This window comes from Schistocerca serialis, chromosome 4 (genome assembly GCF_023864345.2).
Source record: "Schistocerca serialis cubense isolate TAMUIC-IGC-003099 chromosome 4, iqSchSeri2.2, whole genome shotgun sequence".
Taxonomy (NCBI): domain Eukaryota; kingdom Metazoa; phylum Arthropoda; class Insecta; order Orthoptera; family Acrididae; genus Schistocerca; species Schistocerca serialis.
The window spans coordinates 110,795,376-110,813,595 of NC_064641.1; the positions used below are offsets into that span (position 1 = coordinate 110,795,376).

Here is an 18,220-nt window from a genome sequence, read left to right on the forward strand (position 1 = left end):
CAGATGTCATCACACTTGCAGGAAGAACTGGAAGTACTTATTCCTTCTTTTAAGATCACAGATAGAAAACTCAAGATTGCAGAAGGTGATTTAGATCTATTTATTCTTCACGCATTTCGCACTGTACTCTATTACCAAAAGGAACTGCAGAAGTTAGAGGTAAAGAAAATGGTTTTGTGTAATACTTTAGTGCTTTCCATTTCCCCTACATCTCCACTGTAACTGAACATACATTTATCCTATCCAGACACTATATGATCAGCGGCTGCAGATTGCTCTTGAAAAAACTGGCGGTGCTGTTGACAAGGCCATTGTTATTGCTGAAGTTGAAGCGGAACTTGAGAGAGAACGAAGGAAATTGGATGCTGAATTTCAGAAAAAGGTATGGTAGGAGTTTACATAAACATATTGCTCCTTAACATGTGATACCTATTAAGTACAAAAACCCAACTTTTCAGGAGAGAAGAAAAATCCTCTACATACCTTTTGTTAAGGACCTAGATCGAAATTTTGTGATATTTGTTACAAACTGGCTTGTTTTGCCTATAAACTATCATTTCACATAGAATTCACCTCAGAATCTTAAACAAGGGAACTTCAAGTAGGAATATACACTATAGGAAAAGATAGATCGCTACTTACCATAAAGACGACATATCAACAGTAAACAAATCTGGGCACCTACATGGCACCATCCTATGCCAACCTGTTTGTGCCCATCTAGAGAAGAGCTTCCTAGCGTCACAAAATGCAAAACCCTTGAACAGGCGTAGGTTTGATGATGATACCTTCATCATCTGGACTCAGGGCCAAGACACCCTATCTTCCTTCCTTCATAACCTCAACACATTCTCTCCCTTCTGCTTCACCTGATCTTCCTCCAGTGTGCCACCTTCCTAGACATTGACCTCCTTTCTGACAGCTCTCTCCACACTTCTGTCCACAATAAACCAACCAATCACTAACAGTACCTGCACTTAGACAGCAGTCATCCCGTTCACAGCAAAAAATCCCTCCCATACAGCCTGGCCAGCTGCCGACAGCATATTTGCAGTGACAAGAACTCCCTTTCCCAGTATGCTGAGGGACTCACCAAGGCCTTTGCGTACAGGCACTATTCTGCAGACATAGTTCGCAAACAGATCTCCCATCTCATTTCCCCTCACACACCAATAATCCACATCACCATGCAAGAACAGCCACAAAGGAGCGCCCCCTTCATCATCCAATGCCACCCTGGAGTGGAACAACTGAGCCACATCCTTCGCCTGGGCTTTGATTACCTATGATGATGCTCTGAAACAAGGGACATCCTACCCAGTATACTTCCAACCCTCCTAAAGTTGTGTCCCATCACCCACCTAACCTTCATAACGTCCTAGTTCATCCCTATGTCACTCCCAGTCCCAATCGCTTGCCTCTGGGATCATATCCCTGAGGAAAACCGAGATGCAAGACCTGCCCAATCCACCCACCCAGCACTTCCTATTCCCATCCTGTCATAGGATAAATCTATCTCGTAAGTGGTCGGGCCAGCTGTGAAGGCATCCATGTCATTTACCAGGTCTGCTGCAATAATTGCACAGCTTTTATTTTTGTATGACCACCAACAAGTTGTCCACCAGGGTGAACAGCCACTGCCAAAATGTGGGCAAGAGCAGAGAGACCACCCTGTGGCACAACATGCAGCTGAACATAACATGCTTGATTTCAGTGGCTGCTTCACTACCCAAGCCATCTTGATCCTCCCCTCCACCACCAGCTTTTCTGAACTGCCCAAATGGGAGTTATCCTTACAGCAAAGTCTCTGCTCATGTAATTATCCTGGCCTCACCCTAAGGTAATGTGTTGTCCTCCCCCCCCCCCCCCCCCCTCCATCCTTCCGAATCTCGTCTCCCACTCTCTGCCAATGCAACTGCCCATCTTTCCCTGCTTCTCTCCTTTTTGCTCCGTTTTCCTCACCTCCCTGCCCTACAACCTCCTGTTGCTGTGTCTGTTGGTGTTCTCGTTCCTGCACACACTGCCAGACAGCACTCCCCTGACCCCCCCCCCCCCCCCAACCCCCAAACACCCACCCACATATTGCTATCCCTTCCCCTTCCCCACCACCTCCAGATTGCTGCTTCCATCCCATGTGATATTTGCGTTCTGGCTCAAGCTGCCGGAGTTGATCATCATATGTCCTTGAGGTGTGCTTGCTTGTTTGAGTAAATGGTGTGTGTTTCTCTCTATTTTTGATGAAGGCTGTGGCCAAAAGCTTGTCTTTTAAACGCGCCTGTCTGCAACGTAAATGTGTCATTTTTATGATACGTAGCAATCTGTCTTTTCCTACATTTTTCACCTCAACTCTTTCATTTGTGGTTTACAAGGTATCACTAGGATGATGTGGATCTTTTTTCTGCCTGTTTGATATCGGTAACGTAAAATGTTAAAAACATTATAAGGTGTCACAAGTTAAGGAGCGATATTGTTTTATTTTACTTTTATCTATTATTAAGATTCATAAATGTGCTACAGTGGCACCTTGACTAATGTAAATGCAATTATTCTGCACATATGTATACAGTAGGACATTGGTAATCTGTGCATTGAAACAGTCTGTGATTAGGTATCAAACAATCAGTTGCAGCTCTCCATGAATTCCTCACCTGTGCCAACCTCTTCATTGCAGAATAGCACTTTGCATCCGACATCCTCAAATATTTGGTGGATGTTTTGCAATATCTGTCTTCCTCCACAGGTTTTAGAGTCTACAGGTTGCATCAAATGCTACAGATGTTACTTCTTAACATGTGTCTTATTATCTTGTCCTTCCTTCTAGTCAACATTTTATACACATTCCTCTCACAGCCATTTCTGTGAAGAACCTCCAGTTTACAAAGACTGAGAAAGTCAGACAGTGCTGGTGATAATTCCTTCATATAGTTCACATATTTGTCATTTGTAGAGACCCATCCATTGAATAACTCTTGTGACATGCTGGAGGATTTTTGATGCTGATAGCAGCTCCCTTTACGTGGAACTCAACAGGAATCATTTACCTCCATTTATTAAGATGTTACTGTTTCAAGAGACAATCACCATTATCAAAAAATGCGGACCTTAGCCTGTAGTGTGAGTCACGTCAGAAGTCATCTTTGCATGTTCATACACACTTAATGGTGCCAGTTTTGCTATTCGAACCTGATGTAAGTGATCATTTGACACGAAAGTTAGTCTACCTTCCTTACTTTCATTCGCTTATGTCATGTGGTACTATATTTTGCGGTAATTCTTCCCATTCTATAAGGATATTTTTAGCTCAGAAATGGGCGGTTCCAGCAATAAGTGGTGTAAGTTCACAAACCTCTTGTCGAATCCTGTTCACTAGTGTGGGTATTTTGACATTGGCCTCCCAATATCTATATTCTTTACTGTCATTTCTTGTTATCAGTATCAGCTTATTCCCAAGAATAATCAGCTTTCACTCAGTTAATACTTGGCAGAAATCAAATCTGTATTTGAATCGGACTTCTTTAACTCATACGCGGAAAGATACATTATTTATTTAAATTAATACAAAAATAAATTTTATTGTTTCAAATTGTACCTAGGTATATCTACTGAATAAAAGAAAAGTAGATTGAAAAAATTCCGAATACAGTAGATCTATCATAATAATTTATTTCTGATGACAAATTCATTTAGTCTTCGCAGCTCATGACAAAGCTTGAACCGAGCGAGGTGGCTAGCACACTGGACTCGCATTCGGGAGGACGACGGTTCAATCCTGCGTCCGGCCATCCTGATTTAGGTGCCTTATTAGCTGAACACCCTGGAAATCGACAGCGATTTTTGGTAATCGGTTGAGGAAATTCTGGTAGATGTAGAACGTTTTTGGTTTGAAGGGCTCAAGAGGGTGGTAAACTCTAGATTTTGAATGCTTTGGTGCTCAATTTTCGAAGTCAGGGTCATCATTAGATATCACTTCAGGTTCACGTGTATGCGATAGATATTCCTTGTACTTCTCTCTGAACTGAAGGCAGTCTAGAATGTTATTCTTCAATGTACCCAAAACAGCTTGATCATGTCTGTATTCTAGCCATGAAGCACGAATAGCGAAATCAATGAATTGTATAATCACTCTTACAGTTCACTTCTTAGTTATGGCACTTATTCTATAATAACTGATCAGCCTGTTGAGAAAGTCAACGCCTCCCATATTTGAATTGTAGGTGCTTACAATTGCAGGATGGTCCACTTGAATGTACTTTTTTTTTCTTTCCTGCACCAGCAGCGACATTTATCAACTGGATTTACTCTTTCTGTACTGGACATGAATATAACAGGGCGATTGTCAAACCACTTCACTACACAAACTTTGCCATCACTTCTCACTGACTGATCAATGGATCCCCTACCATTTTTCTTCATATCCTTGTCCAATGATAGTTTGGAAGCCTTTTGGAATTCTGGAGTTCTGTAATGTTCCAGTAGCTTGGCACTCAGCTTCACTGTGCAATTTGTCTAAAAGCAACCCCAACGTGAATTAACAGCCCATGTATATGGTCACTCCTGGAGGGAGAGTGGCTGTCAGTTTTATAACAGCTTTTCCATCTAAATCCGAATTTTCATATTATCAGAAACTATAGGATCACCTTTTCCCTTGGTAAAAGAAGAAATCCAAAGAAAGGCCATCAGTTGCAGCCAGTAAAAAATTCTTTAATCCACAAGGGTTAGGTTTCAATTTTATGACTTGTCCTGTTGGACTGTGACCCCAAAATGGAATCATCTGTTCATCAACAGAAACATTAGTGTGCCTGGGGTCTAATCTGCAACCATTCCATACACATTTAAGAATAGGTTGTATTTTCCAGAATTATTATTTTGTTTTACTTTGAGGGACACTTTGTCATCAACAACAAGTTTCAGATGTTTTCTAATTGTAAAATATGTCATGGCAATTTTTTTTAGCAATACTTTCCGCCGTAGTCTTTTTGGCCCAATACATCCTAAACCTAGGATAGCACAAGTATGACATCATCACTGTTGCAGAGATAAAACTTTTCATTTCATCTACAGTACATTTCAGATCTCTCCCAGTATTTTTAAGATACCTTCTGTTTGTATATTCGGTAAGGGTGCTAAAAATATTTTGTGGCAGATATTTACTCACATAGCCATGAGGTGGTAAGTTCACACCAACTGCCACTTGTTCCTCATGTTCAGGTGCAGGTGGTAAGGGGAAAAAATCCGAAGTCTTCCTTCCAAAATGTCCTGTCGGTGGTAGATTGACTAGAGCAGATTTTTTCGGATCTGCTATTGTTCCTGTCTTCAGCTTCGTCTTCATCTTCATTAGCTATATCTAATTCCAGTTCTTTACTAACATGGTAAACTGGATCTGTACAGATATCATCATCATCATCATCATCATCATCATCATCATCATCATCATCATCGGAGAGCTCCAGTTCACTAACATCTCCATCAAATAATTCATTTACAAAATCTTCAAATGCCTTTTAATATGAAAAAAAATTTGAAATTTGACCTAAAAATTGTTAAATTATTCACCTGTAGATTACAATTTCCTGAAACGTTAATTAATATTAATCTAATATTCGCCACAGAATATAAAATGAGCAATTAAAATATTATTTTTGAAAAAAAAAGAAAAAAAAAGGAAACCTATTTTGTTGTCATATTGATTAAAATAGAATAAAGTGATAATAAAATACTTACAAAGAGCCTCTCCTCTGAAAACATGCTTTCTTCTGTCAGCCATTTTCTATTCTGCCTTACAACAATGTCATTAAAGACAATGGTGATGAACTGCTGTTGCATGAGGTGCCGCCATCTCTGAACTTCCTTCAAAAACACTTTTCAGTGTTGCCAAGATGATAAAAGCTCAGGGGAAAAATATATATAATAATGCTATGTGTTATGTCCCCCATAGGGAACACCAGGACTGAGGAGGGTAGAGTGGTGCTGCCTGGACAACAGTTGATTCCATTTGAAGCACAAAAGGATGTAAACTCTGCGGATGTAAATTGAGGCCCACTGTCTCTGACGATTGTTATGAGAAAACCTTCAGTTGAAACATTTGTGTCAAAGCTTGGATTGCATGCATTGAGGACATACACAAGGAAAACCAAATCTGGCGTTGACAGTGATGAACCGCAAACTGCGAAATCCAAATGTAACTGCCTCTGACTATGGGAAATAGCAACATACTGGGGCCACTCGCTTGCTATGGCAGAATGTGCAGGCTGCCATCATGGTGGCAACGTTGCTGTCAGTCCCTTTCCAACACACAGTTGACTAGCCATGTATTTCACTAGCACGCCGTTCCAATGGCCACAGTGAAGCAGATTTGGATCCAGTGCTGGAGGGAGGAGGGAATTATGATCCGAGTCCGGCCATTTTCACACTGGAGCAGCAGGATGCCATTGCTGTCAGAGAATTAGTGAATGCGATGCCAATAACTCTGAACTTGCAGGTTTGAGCACCTTCTGGCAATCTGATGACCATCCTCACTGGACCAGGAGGAGGAACTCTCCACTGCTTTGTCATCGATAGGGAGTGGGGTGACGGCTTCTTCGTCATTGGTGTCCAGGCAGTAGCGTACTTCAAGATTAGAGTCAAAAGAGGAGTCTTGGCCTACCGGCAATCTTGAAAGTAAGTCAGCATTGGCATTGTGAGATGTAGAACAGCACTGGATATTGCAGGAATAACTGGTGAGAAACAAAGTCCATCACAGAATGTGGTGAGCCGATTTTGTGGGGATGTTGACATCAGGTCAGAATAAGGGCAGCAATTGCTGCTGTCAAGAGGATAAAAAGGTACCCATACACGTAGTTGTGGAATTTTTTTTAAAGCGAAGACTATGGCCAGAGCCTTCTTTACAGTCTGTCCGTAGTTGCGTTGAGCCCTTATCAACTCCTTGCAAGACAAAAGTGACAGGCTGTTCCACACTGCCTATGATGCGAGAGAGGACAGCTTGTAATCCGTAATTGGAAGTGTCTGCTGCGATAACCGCAGGGCTGGAGGGATCGTAAGTCATGAGACATGTGGGCCAAAGCAGTGCCTGTTTAAGGTCCCTGAAGGGGCGGTTGCATGTCGTGTTCTGATTCCATGCCACATTTTTATGAGACACAGTACAGTGGTTCTGCAGTTGTGACACCATGGAGGTGAACAACTTACAATAATAATTCAGTTGTCCCACCATAATATGCACTGAAGTTGCTTCACATTTGTCGGAGGTGGTAAGTTCTGCATAGCCTGGACATATTGTGGCTTTGGTTAGATAGCAGTGCCACTGAGAATATGCCCCAAATATTCGACTTGAGGAACGGAAAACTGGCACATCTCAAAGGTACAGTGTAGATTTGCTCCCAGTAGGACAGAAAAAAGAGCACTCAGGTTATCTGCTGGATGCTGGGCAGGCTGGCGTGCAATGATGATATCATACGGCTAATTGGCTGCATCCAGCACTTCCCATGTGACGTGTTCCAAATGCTTCTGAAATATCGCTGAGATGTTCACAGTGCCAAAGGGTATGTGATTGTAGTGGAAGAGACTGAAGGGCATGTTTTGCAGCGGAAGAGACCGAAGGGCATGTTGATCACCAGCAAGTCTCACGATGCCACATCCAATGGAAGCTGTATGCATGCACCCTTGAGATCAATTTTTGCAAATATTTTGCCTGCTGCCAGCCAAGTAAGGATCTCGTCCACCCTTGGGATAGTGTAAGATTCAACAGTGGACTGTGGGTTAATGGTGTTCTTGAAGTCACCACATATATGGAGGGAGCCATCCTGTTTGTCAACCAGCACAATGGCTATTGCCCACTGACTGTCGGCAGCTCCACTCATAACTTAACCTACTGTGCAAGTGGGACATTCCAAGACCTCAAAAAAAAAAAAAAAAAAAAAAAAAAAAAAGGGCGAGGTGATCAGCAGGAGGGTGATGTGGGATTCAAATCCCACAATGCCTGTAGCAGAAAACTCAAAAACCAAACAATACTTCTAGTGAAGAGAGTAGAAGTAAGAATTATCCATGCCGGGCTGGATGCTATTGGTTGCATGATGCATGTCTAGTACCAGAAGTGTCAGGGGTCAAGTCCCACTGAGTCTGTCATCACAGGCTTGTTGATGACAAGGAGGCACATCCTCCATGTTGTGACACCATTTTGGCTGAGGGCTGTGAATTGTCCTGTGACCACCACTATGTTGTTGCTGTAACTGCAAAGGCACTAGTCAAATGTTTGGAGGAGATGGAAGCCCAATTCCCAGTAGGTGTTCCACACTATGATAGTTGAGGTTCAACTGGTGTCCACCTGAAAGTTGGCTGGGTGACTACTGGCGAACACCTGCAGGGATGCTTGTTGATCCCAGATGGGTAGTACTGTGTGGACATTGAGGACCTCTGGGTCTGCCACATCAGGTTGCTCGACTGGAAGGGGGTACACTTGAGTATAATCCATGTGCGTCTTGGAGGGAGCATGGCAGACCTCTATTTTGTGACCTGTTTTGCCGCACGAGGCACATTTGGCACACTGAAACTGGCACTGTTGTGTAGGATGCACGATGAAAGAGTGAATGCAAGAGGGCAACTACTGAGGGCTGTAGGCTGAAAATGCTGATTTACTGTGAGGGGAAAACTCTGCAGAGTGGGGGAGCTACTGGGTTGGTGGGTGGGCAGCAATATAGACGTGAGACGGATTGCAGGGATGCTGATGCATGAAGGGACTGCTTGAATACTCAAATGATCAAAAGACAATAATCAAACATGGGTCTCTCAACTTCAGTAAGTCCATTCAAAGTCCCTCATCTAGGGCATGCACCAAGATCTTGTCTTGAATGAAAGACACAGCATACAACTGTTGACAGATATCATTTGTGCACTGTAAATGGCTATCCCGAGAGAGACCTTTGAACGTCATGATCCACTACCGATACAGTAGCCCCTGTTGCTTACGCCGTGCTCCTGCAACATGCCCCTGAGAGTCAAAATATTCTTGCAAGCAAAATTTCAATTCCTCATGTGGCAGGGCATGCAGATCATTTTCAGGCTTAACTGGTGAACAAGGTGATAGACCGCTGGTCCGATGTAGATGAGGAGGAAGACCTGACAATGGGCATTGCCAGAAATATCTTAAGCCATAAAATGCTGCCCGTGTCAGGCCATGTAATTTGCACTAGGTTCCAGTTTCCTGTCAAAGGCCGAAAATAGCGGAGGAACTCCACAGAGGCCTTTAGCTGCAGAGTCCATTCGAGAAAAGTGTTGTGATCCATCAGCGGATGCTGTGGTAATGTCCACCATTGTGTTTACCAGCCACTGTATGAGATGTGCATATCTCACAGGAAGAGCAGCATCTGTTGCATCACATTGAGGGGTTCAGGAACCAGGTGTTCGGCCATAGGGAAGCAAGATGATCAGACCTACCTGTTGAACTGGTGGGAGCAAAGAACAAAAGAAAGCACTCACAACCTCCTGGATTCAAAGAAAACTGTGTCGCCAACTGTTATATCTCATGTAGTGAAGTGCTCGAGAAACAAGGCATTCCAAAGCAACAGAAGGAAGGTTTATTAAACACAACAGAATGTTAGCTAAACAAAAAACTACTTCCTATAAAACTTAATAGCTTACTTTCACAGACTTCAATCAATCATTTGCCTGAAAAACAACAAAGTAAATTAAGATGAAGGGATGTAAAAACTAATGTAACAAAGTTTCCCAGTGGAAGGAAGGAGTGTATTCGGTGGCAGCAGCTACTGGAAGTTACTTCTTGGAAATGACATTGGAGAGGTCCAAAATTCTGCAGCAGTGTATCCAACCAGGCTCCGATTGAAGGGCCAGTATTAGCCAGCACATGAGTGGCCCAGAGTGGCGGTGGAAAACTGCCCAAGAGTGGAGCTTCGTCTCTATGAGTAACCAGTGCACGGAGTTATACTTCTGGATCTATTTCCGCGCACATGGCTCGGCGTAGGGAAATAGATCCCCAGCGAGGAGGACCTCTAGTTGTGCTTACTCCACCATTTATTGGTTGCAATATGACACTCGCCAGCAGCCGAAGTACTGGGAGGTGACACCTTGGAGGTACACAGGTACATGATGCTTTTCCATCTGCACGGTTGCCAGTCCTTCAGGCATACTGGGTGGAATATGATAGTACATGTTTTGCTTGTATTTTAGTGATAATCGGGGATATTATCCAAAATGTAGTGGCAGTGCCATTCGTGTTTGTGCGCCTGCCAGCTACATGATGCTCCTTCCATTACTTGTTTTCCACCCAGACATCCCAATATCATATTGCTCTACCAGTCAGTCATGTGATCCATCTTGACACACTAACCACCTGTCTGTGATACATAAGAGTGGACTGATAGTAGAAGATGCAAAAGTTCAAGCACAGCTGAAGATCAATTGAATTCATTTCTGTGGCTGTCATATAAATAGTTTATTAATGCTGATACTGTGTATGGAACAACTGAAGGGCATTCTTTTCTTTATGACACTTTTATCGCATTCACTTAGGATGTTGTTGGTGGTGGGCTTTGCTTGTCTGTTTCTTGCTTACAGTGGATATATGATACCTCTATGGACATTTCACAATTATTTTCAACTATGCCAATGGCATTGTAAATAAAAAATTAAAAATAATTATGAGTTTTCTATCTTTTTGGGTGTGCATATTGTGATGATTCAACGCTTATGCTTTTCAGTGAGTAGTTTCTTTTACCCCTAAAGTGTTAGAGGTAAAAATTTGTGTGAAATGGGCAAGCAGACAACAACACATCTCCTCCTAATTGAGAAATGGAAAGTAGAACACCATTACTGAGTTTCAAGTGAATAAAATGCAATATGTATCGTAATACACTATTGTTAATACTATAGCTGTAGTCACAAACAATGGCAGTAGAGTTTAGACTTGTTCTGAGCCGGTACATTACACATTCACAAACAGCCAGTGAGCATTCAGTAGTGTTCTGAGTGCTCTACTGTGAATGTTGTAGCAATTGCGAACATTAAAAGTGATTGTAGTGAGTTATTTAGTGAATTTTTACTCCATTTGTTGTGAGTTGTCATCACTGGTGGTAGTGACAGATTTTGCATAAACAAACGAGAGACATAATTTGCAGGATACACAGTTTCTTTATGCGCAAAGTGTGTGTATGCACATACCACAACTGTCATGTGGTAATAGCAACAAATCAGTCCCTGTCCAAGCCTCGACCTACCCGAACTGTCATTGTTCGTAAATCAGACTATAATAAAGTGCGTGCTAGCTGAATGGTCTAACTTATGCTTATAAACACAATGACTGATACTTGGTGTGATTCGTCCATGTTTTTGTGGTGGTTTTTAATGTGGCCCTTAGATATAGGAAATTTTCTGAAAGATAAAATTTTGCTACTCCCACCACATAATCCAGTTCCAATCAACAAGAAAATAGTCTGCACTAACTTTGTGCTTAATAGGACAACTTCTAGGCGGCCTTAAAATTATATGTATCTATTATTTTTGTTTCTCACCATGTAGCAGAGATGCTGAGTCAACAAAAAGACTTTGACAATTAAAGCTTTCAGCCATTGGCCTTCGTCAACAATACAGACACACATGCACGCACACCCACTTATGCTAACGCAACTCACATACACGACTGCGGTCTCAGGCAACTGAAATCACACTGCGAGCACCACCAGTGTATGATGGGAGTGGCGACTGGGTGGGGATAAGGAGGCTTCTGGGGTGGGGAGGGGGAGGGATAGTATGTTCGGGGTGGCGGACAATGAAGTGCTGCAGGTTAGTTAGAAGGTGGGGGAGAAATGGGGAGGGGGGGGGGGGAAGTAGTGGAAAAGGAGAGAAATAGAGACTTGTTGTGGTGGTGGAATGACGGCTGTGTAGTGCTGGAATGGGAACAGGGAAGGTGCTGGATGGGTGAGGACAGTGACTAACTGAGGTTGTTACATTCAATCCTGGATTTTCCATTGTTTGATTATTATTTTTGTTTGATGGTGGTCTACTTTTCTCTATCTCCACCCATTCATTTGTTACTCTTAAGAGATATTTATGGGTACCTCGAGGGGGCTGTAGCACTTGTTAAATAATATTCTGAATTGAAATTTGAAAATAATCTTTCTAAATTTTTCACATTTTCCAAGAAATTTTAGAAAATATTCTGTTTTCATTAAAAATGCGCACAATTTATATAACAGAAACATGTTTTTATTTTCAAGTTCTACTGAACCAAAATATCACATGATTGAAGAGACATTGAATGTTATTTTTTTCCTAAGAAAGAATACCATATGTCAGCAGTTGGGTATTTTTTAGGTTCTTGAGTTTCATCTTTTGTGAGGATGTTCTTGTAATTATGGACCTTTCTGCACACGACAGTCTTATGAACGTTTTCAATTCCACTTTTGTAACTAAGATCAGTCTTTAGTGTTGATGAATCATTGTTGATGAAGTCAGTGGCAATTGTTAGTCTCCTGAAGAGAGCTTTTGTACCAAGAATTACAATAGATGAGAATTAAGTGTTTTTGAAGAAATAAAAATGACTTTCACTGTTGGATCATCATCAAGTAAGGACAGAGAAACAGATTCAGGAATTGGAATAGAGAAATAGATTCAGGAACTGTGTACCAGAGGGTTGGAAAATCTTTTTGCAGCAGCTGTACTGATTTCAAGATAAATTACCAGCTAATGCATAAATAGGAAATCATATTAAGATACTTTCATTACTTGTAATGACCTAAGTCAGACTCGTGTGCACTCTAGCCAAAATATTCTTGGTGATTTTAGTTGTATGGGCTTCTGGTCAAGGCCCAAGGCTAATTTCTCTTCCTTGGACCACCACCCAATGCCCAAAGGTTTTAAAGGACACAAATGCCAATCATAAAAGCTGGCATTGCAAGAATATTCTTATTAAAGAGTTCTTTCCACAAGATAAAAAAGAGATATATCTTGAATATGAAAACTGTCTGTATCATCCACGTCCGTTACTGTCCCTGGTACATGAAACAGTATCCTGGTATATGAAACAATGCCCTATTCTTTGGAAAGTGGCCAGTTAACTACAAAAGCAAGAATTCTTGTTGATTTTCCTCAAGTTTCTCATTTTTTTTTTGGAAAAGTGTCATGTCTGAACTATCTAACAATACCATCTGATGATAAGCTTCGAAGTTTCAAATTTTGCAGGCAGCTAAAGATTGCTATTTGCTGGTAATCTGACCAGAAAAAGCTGATGTATGCCACTGAGAGTATATAGCATCAGATGGTAATGTAGAATTGAAACTGATTTTTTTATGTAATTTAATTATCTTCTGGGATTGAATTTAACTGTTGCCTAGGGTATGTTCCTCATTATTGATAACCCAACTGCAGATTCCTTTTAACTTTTTTGTGTTTATTGCTTTGAATAAATACTGAAGTTTGATGACAGTCTTCAGGTAAAAGTTCTGTAATCCTCCCTGAATTACACAGTTCTGAACACATTTTAACATTTTGCACCAAACTAAGTAATGCTGAATTCTCCATCAGAGGCTCCCCAAAAACAGCTATCCCAAGCTGATTACAGTAACTGCTGCATGGTCTCTCCCACACAACCATATGTATTAACAGTCAGAATTTTACAAAGCATTATTATGTCAATTTCATCTAACAAGTTACAGTCGAAAATTAGTGTTTTGTGAAAAGTTTGCTACAACATAATATTTTACAAAACTAAAGTAAATTTTGATATGAGGTTGGTTGGATTGCATTTTAACATGAAAATTAATGAATTACCATTGTCAATCAATCATATTACAAAATTTCTTAATTACATTATAATTACAATATCATTTATGTTACTAACATTTGCTTGATGTGTGCGTGCATTGTAGAAAATTATACATTCAGCACTTTTAAGATAAAGAAATAATAATACAGAGCACATGATTCCTGGAATGGATGGTAAAGAAAACGTTCTGGAATGTTCTGTGGAAGTGAAACTACATCAGAAGGAATGATGTGAAAGTCAGCATTATGTCTGCATGATTCTAAAACAGATAAGTTCATAGACAAATGGAAATAGATGTGAACGAAGTAGCAGTCGCCTGTAGCATGTGTGTACACTATGTGACTGATGAATCATGTTGATCATAAGTCCTGGTACTGGTAACTGTATAAAGTTGTTTCTTGTCTAGTATATCAGAATGAGCAAATTGAAACAGCTTTGCAAGAATGTGATGAAGGCAGGAGAGGCACAAGAGATCACAGTAAAACTTTTTTTCTCTGTTTGTACAGACACCATATAGTCAACCTGTATGGCTTGCTGTTGTATCAGTACAAAATACTTGTATTGTGTCCATTATATGCCACTTTTTATTGTCCACCCAAGATTCATCAAAATGAACCGTGTTTCTATTCTGACACTGGAAAGTTCTGAACACTTTTCAAGTGACAATATTTGAGAACTCAATCAAAATTATCCTGTTACTTGGACATCTCTCCCACTTGAATCCCACTGCATGATACAGTCTCTGTAGTATGTTATCACCCCAGAGAAATTGAATTCTTCTCCTGACTGTTATGTGGAGCTTTTTGGCACTATAGGCATTTTTCTTCACTAAGCTGTAGTGCAGCATAATGTCTCTGTCCTGTACTGTCTGCATTACCACTTGAAACTTTTGCATTCTTCAGATCTTGGGACACTTTTACCAGAAGTACTAAGAAAAGATTCACCAACAGAAATTCCCTTTTCCAAATTTGTGTAAAAGAGATCTCTCAGAAATACCAGCATAATTGGCAGCACACGGACAACAATGTTTCAGTAGATATTTCAAATTTTTTGTCTTAGCATCCTGATAATATTTTATTATGTTCCCCTGTCTTCTCTGTGAATCACTGTCCCACCTTGTGTCCTGAAGACACAGAGGAGGTAGAAGAAATAAAGCTACAGACTTCTGATTTCAAAGTTACTGAATTAAACTCTGTGCTCTGTAAATGAGAAACAAAACAGCAGAGTAACATAGATGTGCGCTAATGAAAGAAACTCAATGAGTGTGAATGGGAATGGTCAAACAGTTGTCGAACATAAGCCGTGTTTGATGTGCTGGAGATAAATATTGATTGACAGCAGTTTTCACAATACGGCAGATGTTTATATTAATGTCTCGCTGTGGATGTTTAGTGAAAGAGTTTTGCTACAATTTATTTCACTGTATCGGGAGTTTTCACAACTGTTAAAACTACAATCAAGGATAAAAACAAAATAGCACTTGCAGTTATCAAAATGGTAAAGATGTTGTCTTTCTCAGCCATATGTTACGCAGGAACGGGTTAAGAAGAATTGATATTCTGCACACAAGTAAACAAGTGGGAGTATAATAAAATTAAAAATCTCTGATTCTTTCAAAGACAGGGTATGATATATGTTGTTGTACTTTAATGTACTGTCATAGAGGACCAAGTAGAAGAGAATAAATTTTCACATACTTGTCTTCTTTTTCAACACGAGGGCAAAGGAACTTGGTTATCAAACGTTTCTGAGTCCATTCAGAGAAAGTTGATACAGTCATCTGGTTCTGAGTGTAATATTTCCTTTAGCAGATTTCATGGGTGTATTTATCTCTCAATTCCAACTGTTCCCTGGACCACTGCCTTGTTTTATTTTTCGTCTTTATTCACAGCCCTAAAGTCAATGCAAGAAATGATTTGTCTACATTGGTATCTACTCTCACTAGCATGAAAATACTTCACAGCATGAACAGTTTCAGCCACAGTAGTGAAGTCAGATTGACAAACTTTGTTGTTATGTTTACTGATTTGTCAGACAAATCCATGGATAGAAATGATCAAATTTGACAAACGAGTTTGTTTTATCATTTGTAGGTGTCATAACACTGCCAGGCTGGGAACTGTAGTATTCCCATAGTATTTCAAAGTTGAGATTTACTTGAACCTATTAATACTCAGTGTTATTGTTTGTCTTCAGCTAAATGTACCGACACTTCTTGCATACATTTCCCATGTATTCTTCAAAACTATTACATTAGTCTCCCCAAATACTTCAGTCTTTGTGTCATGGTCGGAAATGCAACTTACAAATTCAGAATTCAACACTATTATGGAAAGGTAAGTTGCTACTCACCTTATAGCGGAGATGCTGAGTCACAGATAGACACAACAAAAAGACTGCCACAAATAAAGCTTTTGACCAGTAAGGCCTTCATCAAAAATAGATCACACACACACACACACACACACACACACACACACACACACAACTCGCAAGACTGCAGTCTCGAGCAACTGGTGCATGATGGGAGTGGTGAGCATGAGATGTGCCTGCTTGTGTGTATGAATGGTGTTTATCTCTCTTGTATTGATGAAGGCTCTGGCTAAAATCTTTATGCAAGTGTCTTTTAATTTTGCCTGTCTGCAACTTAACGCATGTTCTTTATGGTAAGTAGCAATCTTCATTTTCCTTAATTGTCAATAAGAAAGTGTACATCACAGAACTTTCACAGTGCTTAAACACACCATGGACATGTCAGTATTGAACTGCTGTGGCACTTGAGCACACTTAGGGCACAGCAAATTTTGGCCACTGTGACAGCCTGCACGATTCAGATGATTATTAATAATCTAAAGTTATGATTTCATCATACTCAAATACTGAGAAATGGTGATGATTTATGTATGCAGGAAAATTCCAAAACTGAAAGTTTCAGATCCAAGTGAGAAAAGTATTATATGTATTTTCTGAGAAAACTACTAGTGGTATTTTGTAAATTCTTCTTAGAATAAGGAAAGATAAATTAAATTGTTGTTGCCTTTCCTTGATAATTTTCTGCTATGTATGTTTGTTTATTTACTGTTGTGTAAGCTTCCTGAAAAAGAAAGGATTCCTTTCTTTCCCTATTTTTCAGATTTTGTTTTTCTACTTTGTTCTTACTTTTTGCAAATTTTCCATTTTCTCATTCATAATCAGTAAATGATTTATACAGTTTCAAATTTTATCAATGAGAGTAAATTTGTTTTATAGCTGCAGTAGAGATAGATGCCCATAACACATTTTCCCTTATGTCTCTCTCTATTTGCAAGTTGCTGCAGTTGTGACCAGATACTGTCTGTTGCAGTCTCTCGGTCTGAAAGCAGAGGCAGAGCGCGAACTCCGCATGCAACTGAAGCGACAGGCGGAGGCCCACAGTGACCACCTGCATGATGCCTTGGCGCTGCGGGAAGTGGAACTATCCCGTAAATATCAGCGCACAGCAGATGAGAGGATCGCAGAAGAACAGGCCAAGTACAAACTGCAGATTGCCTCGATGATGGGACGACTAAAAGGCCTTGAGACAGCTCTCAGAGGTGGGTTATATTGCCTGTCATTGTAAGAAGGGTGTAATTCAGGAATTAACGGTCCTTTGGCATTCATAGAGTCAAGGAATATAGATTCATCATCATTTAAGACTGGTTATGCCTTTCAGTGTTCAGTCTGAAGCATAGTCCCCCTTATAAAATTCCTCCATGATCCCCTATTCAGTGCTAATATTGGTGCCTCTTCTGATGTTATGCCTATTACTTCAAAATCATTCTTAATCGAATCCAGGTACCTTCTCCTTGGTCTACCCCGACTCCTCCTACCCTCTACTGCTGAACCCATGAGTCTCTGGCTAACCTTGCTTCTCCCATGCGTGTAACATGACCCCACCATCTAAGCCTGTTCACCCTGACTGCTACATCTATAGAGTTCATTCCCAGTTTTTCTTTGATTTCCTCATTGTTGACACCCTCCTGCCATTGTTCCCATCTACTAGTACCTGCAATCATCCTAGCTATTTTCATATCCGTAACCTCAACCTTATTGTTAAGGTAACCTGAATCCACCCAGCTTTGGCTCTCATATAACAAAGTTGGTCGAAAGATTGAACGGTGCACAGATAACTTAGTCTTGGTACCGACTTCCTTCTTGCAGAAGAGAGTAGATCGTAGCTGAGCGCTCACTGCATTAGCTTTGTTACACCTTGCTTCCAGTTCTTTCACTAAGTTGCCATCCTGTGAGAATATGCATCCTAAGTACTTGAAATCGTCCACCTGTTCTAACTTTGTTCCTCCTATTTGGCACTCAATCCATTTATATCTCTTTCCCACCGATATTACATTCGTTTTGGAGATGCTAATCTTCATACCATACTCCTTACATTTCTGATCTAGCTCTGAAATATTACTCTGCAAACTTTCAGTCGAA

General features: G+C 40.6%; 1 protein-coding gene across 2 annotated transcripts in view; it reads left to right on the forward strand.

Moving 5' to 3' along the window:
- The window catches only part of LOC126473654 (MICOS complex subunit Mic60), a 51,194-nt gene that overhangs the window by 23,982 nt on the left and 8,992 nt on the right, over positions 1–18,220 (forward strand). For both annotated transcript variants that reach the window (XM_050100878.1, XM_050100879.1), the window contains 3 exons: positions 22–159; positions 248–382; positions 17,112–17,340. In XM_050100878.1, coding sequence (XP_049956835.1) covers positions 22–159; positions 248–382; positions 17,112–17,340 — 502 coding nt within the window. The remainder of the gene's footprint in view (positions 1–21; positions 160–247; positions 383–17,111; positions 17,341–18,220) is intronic.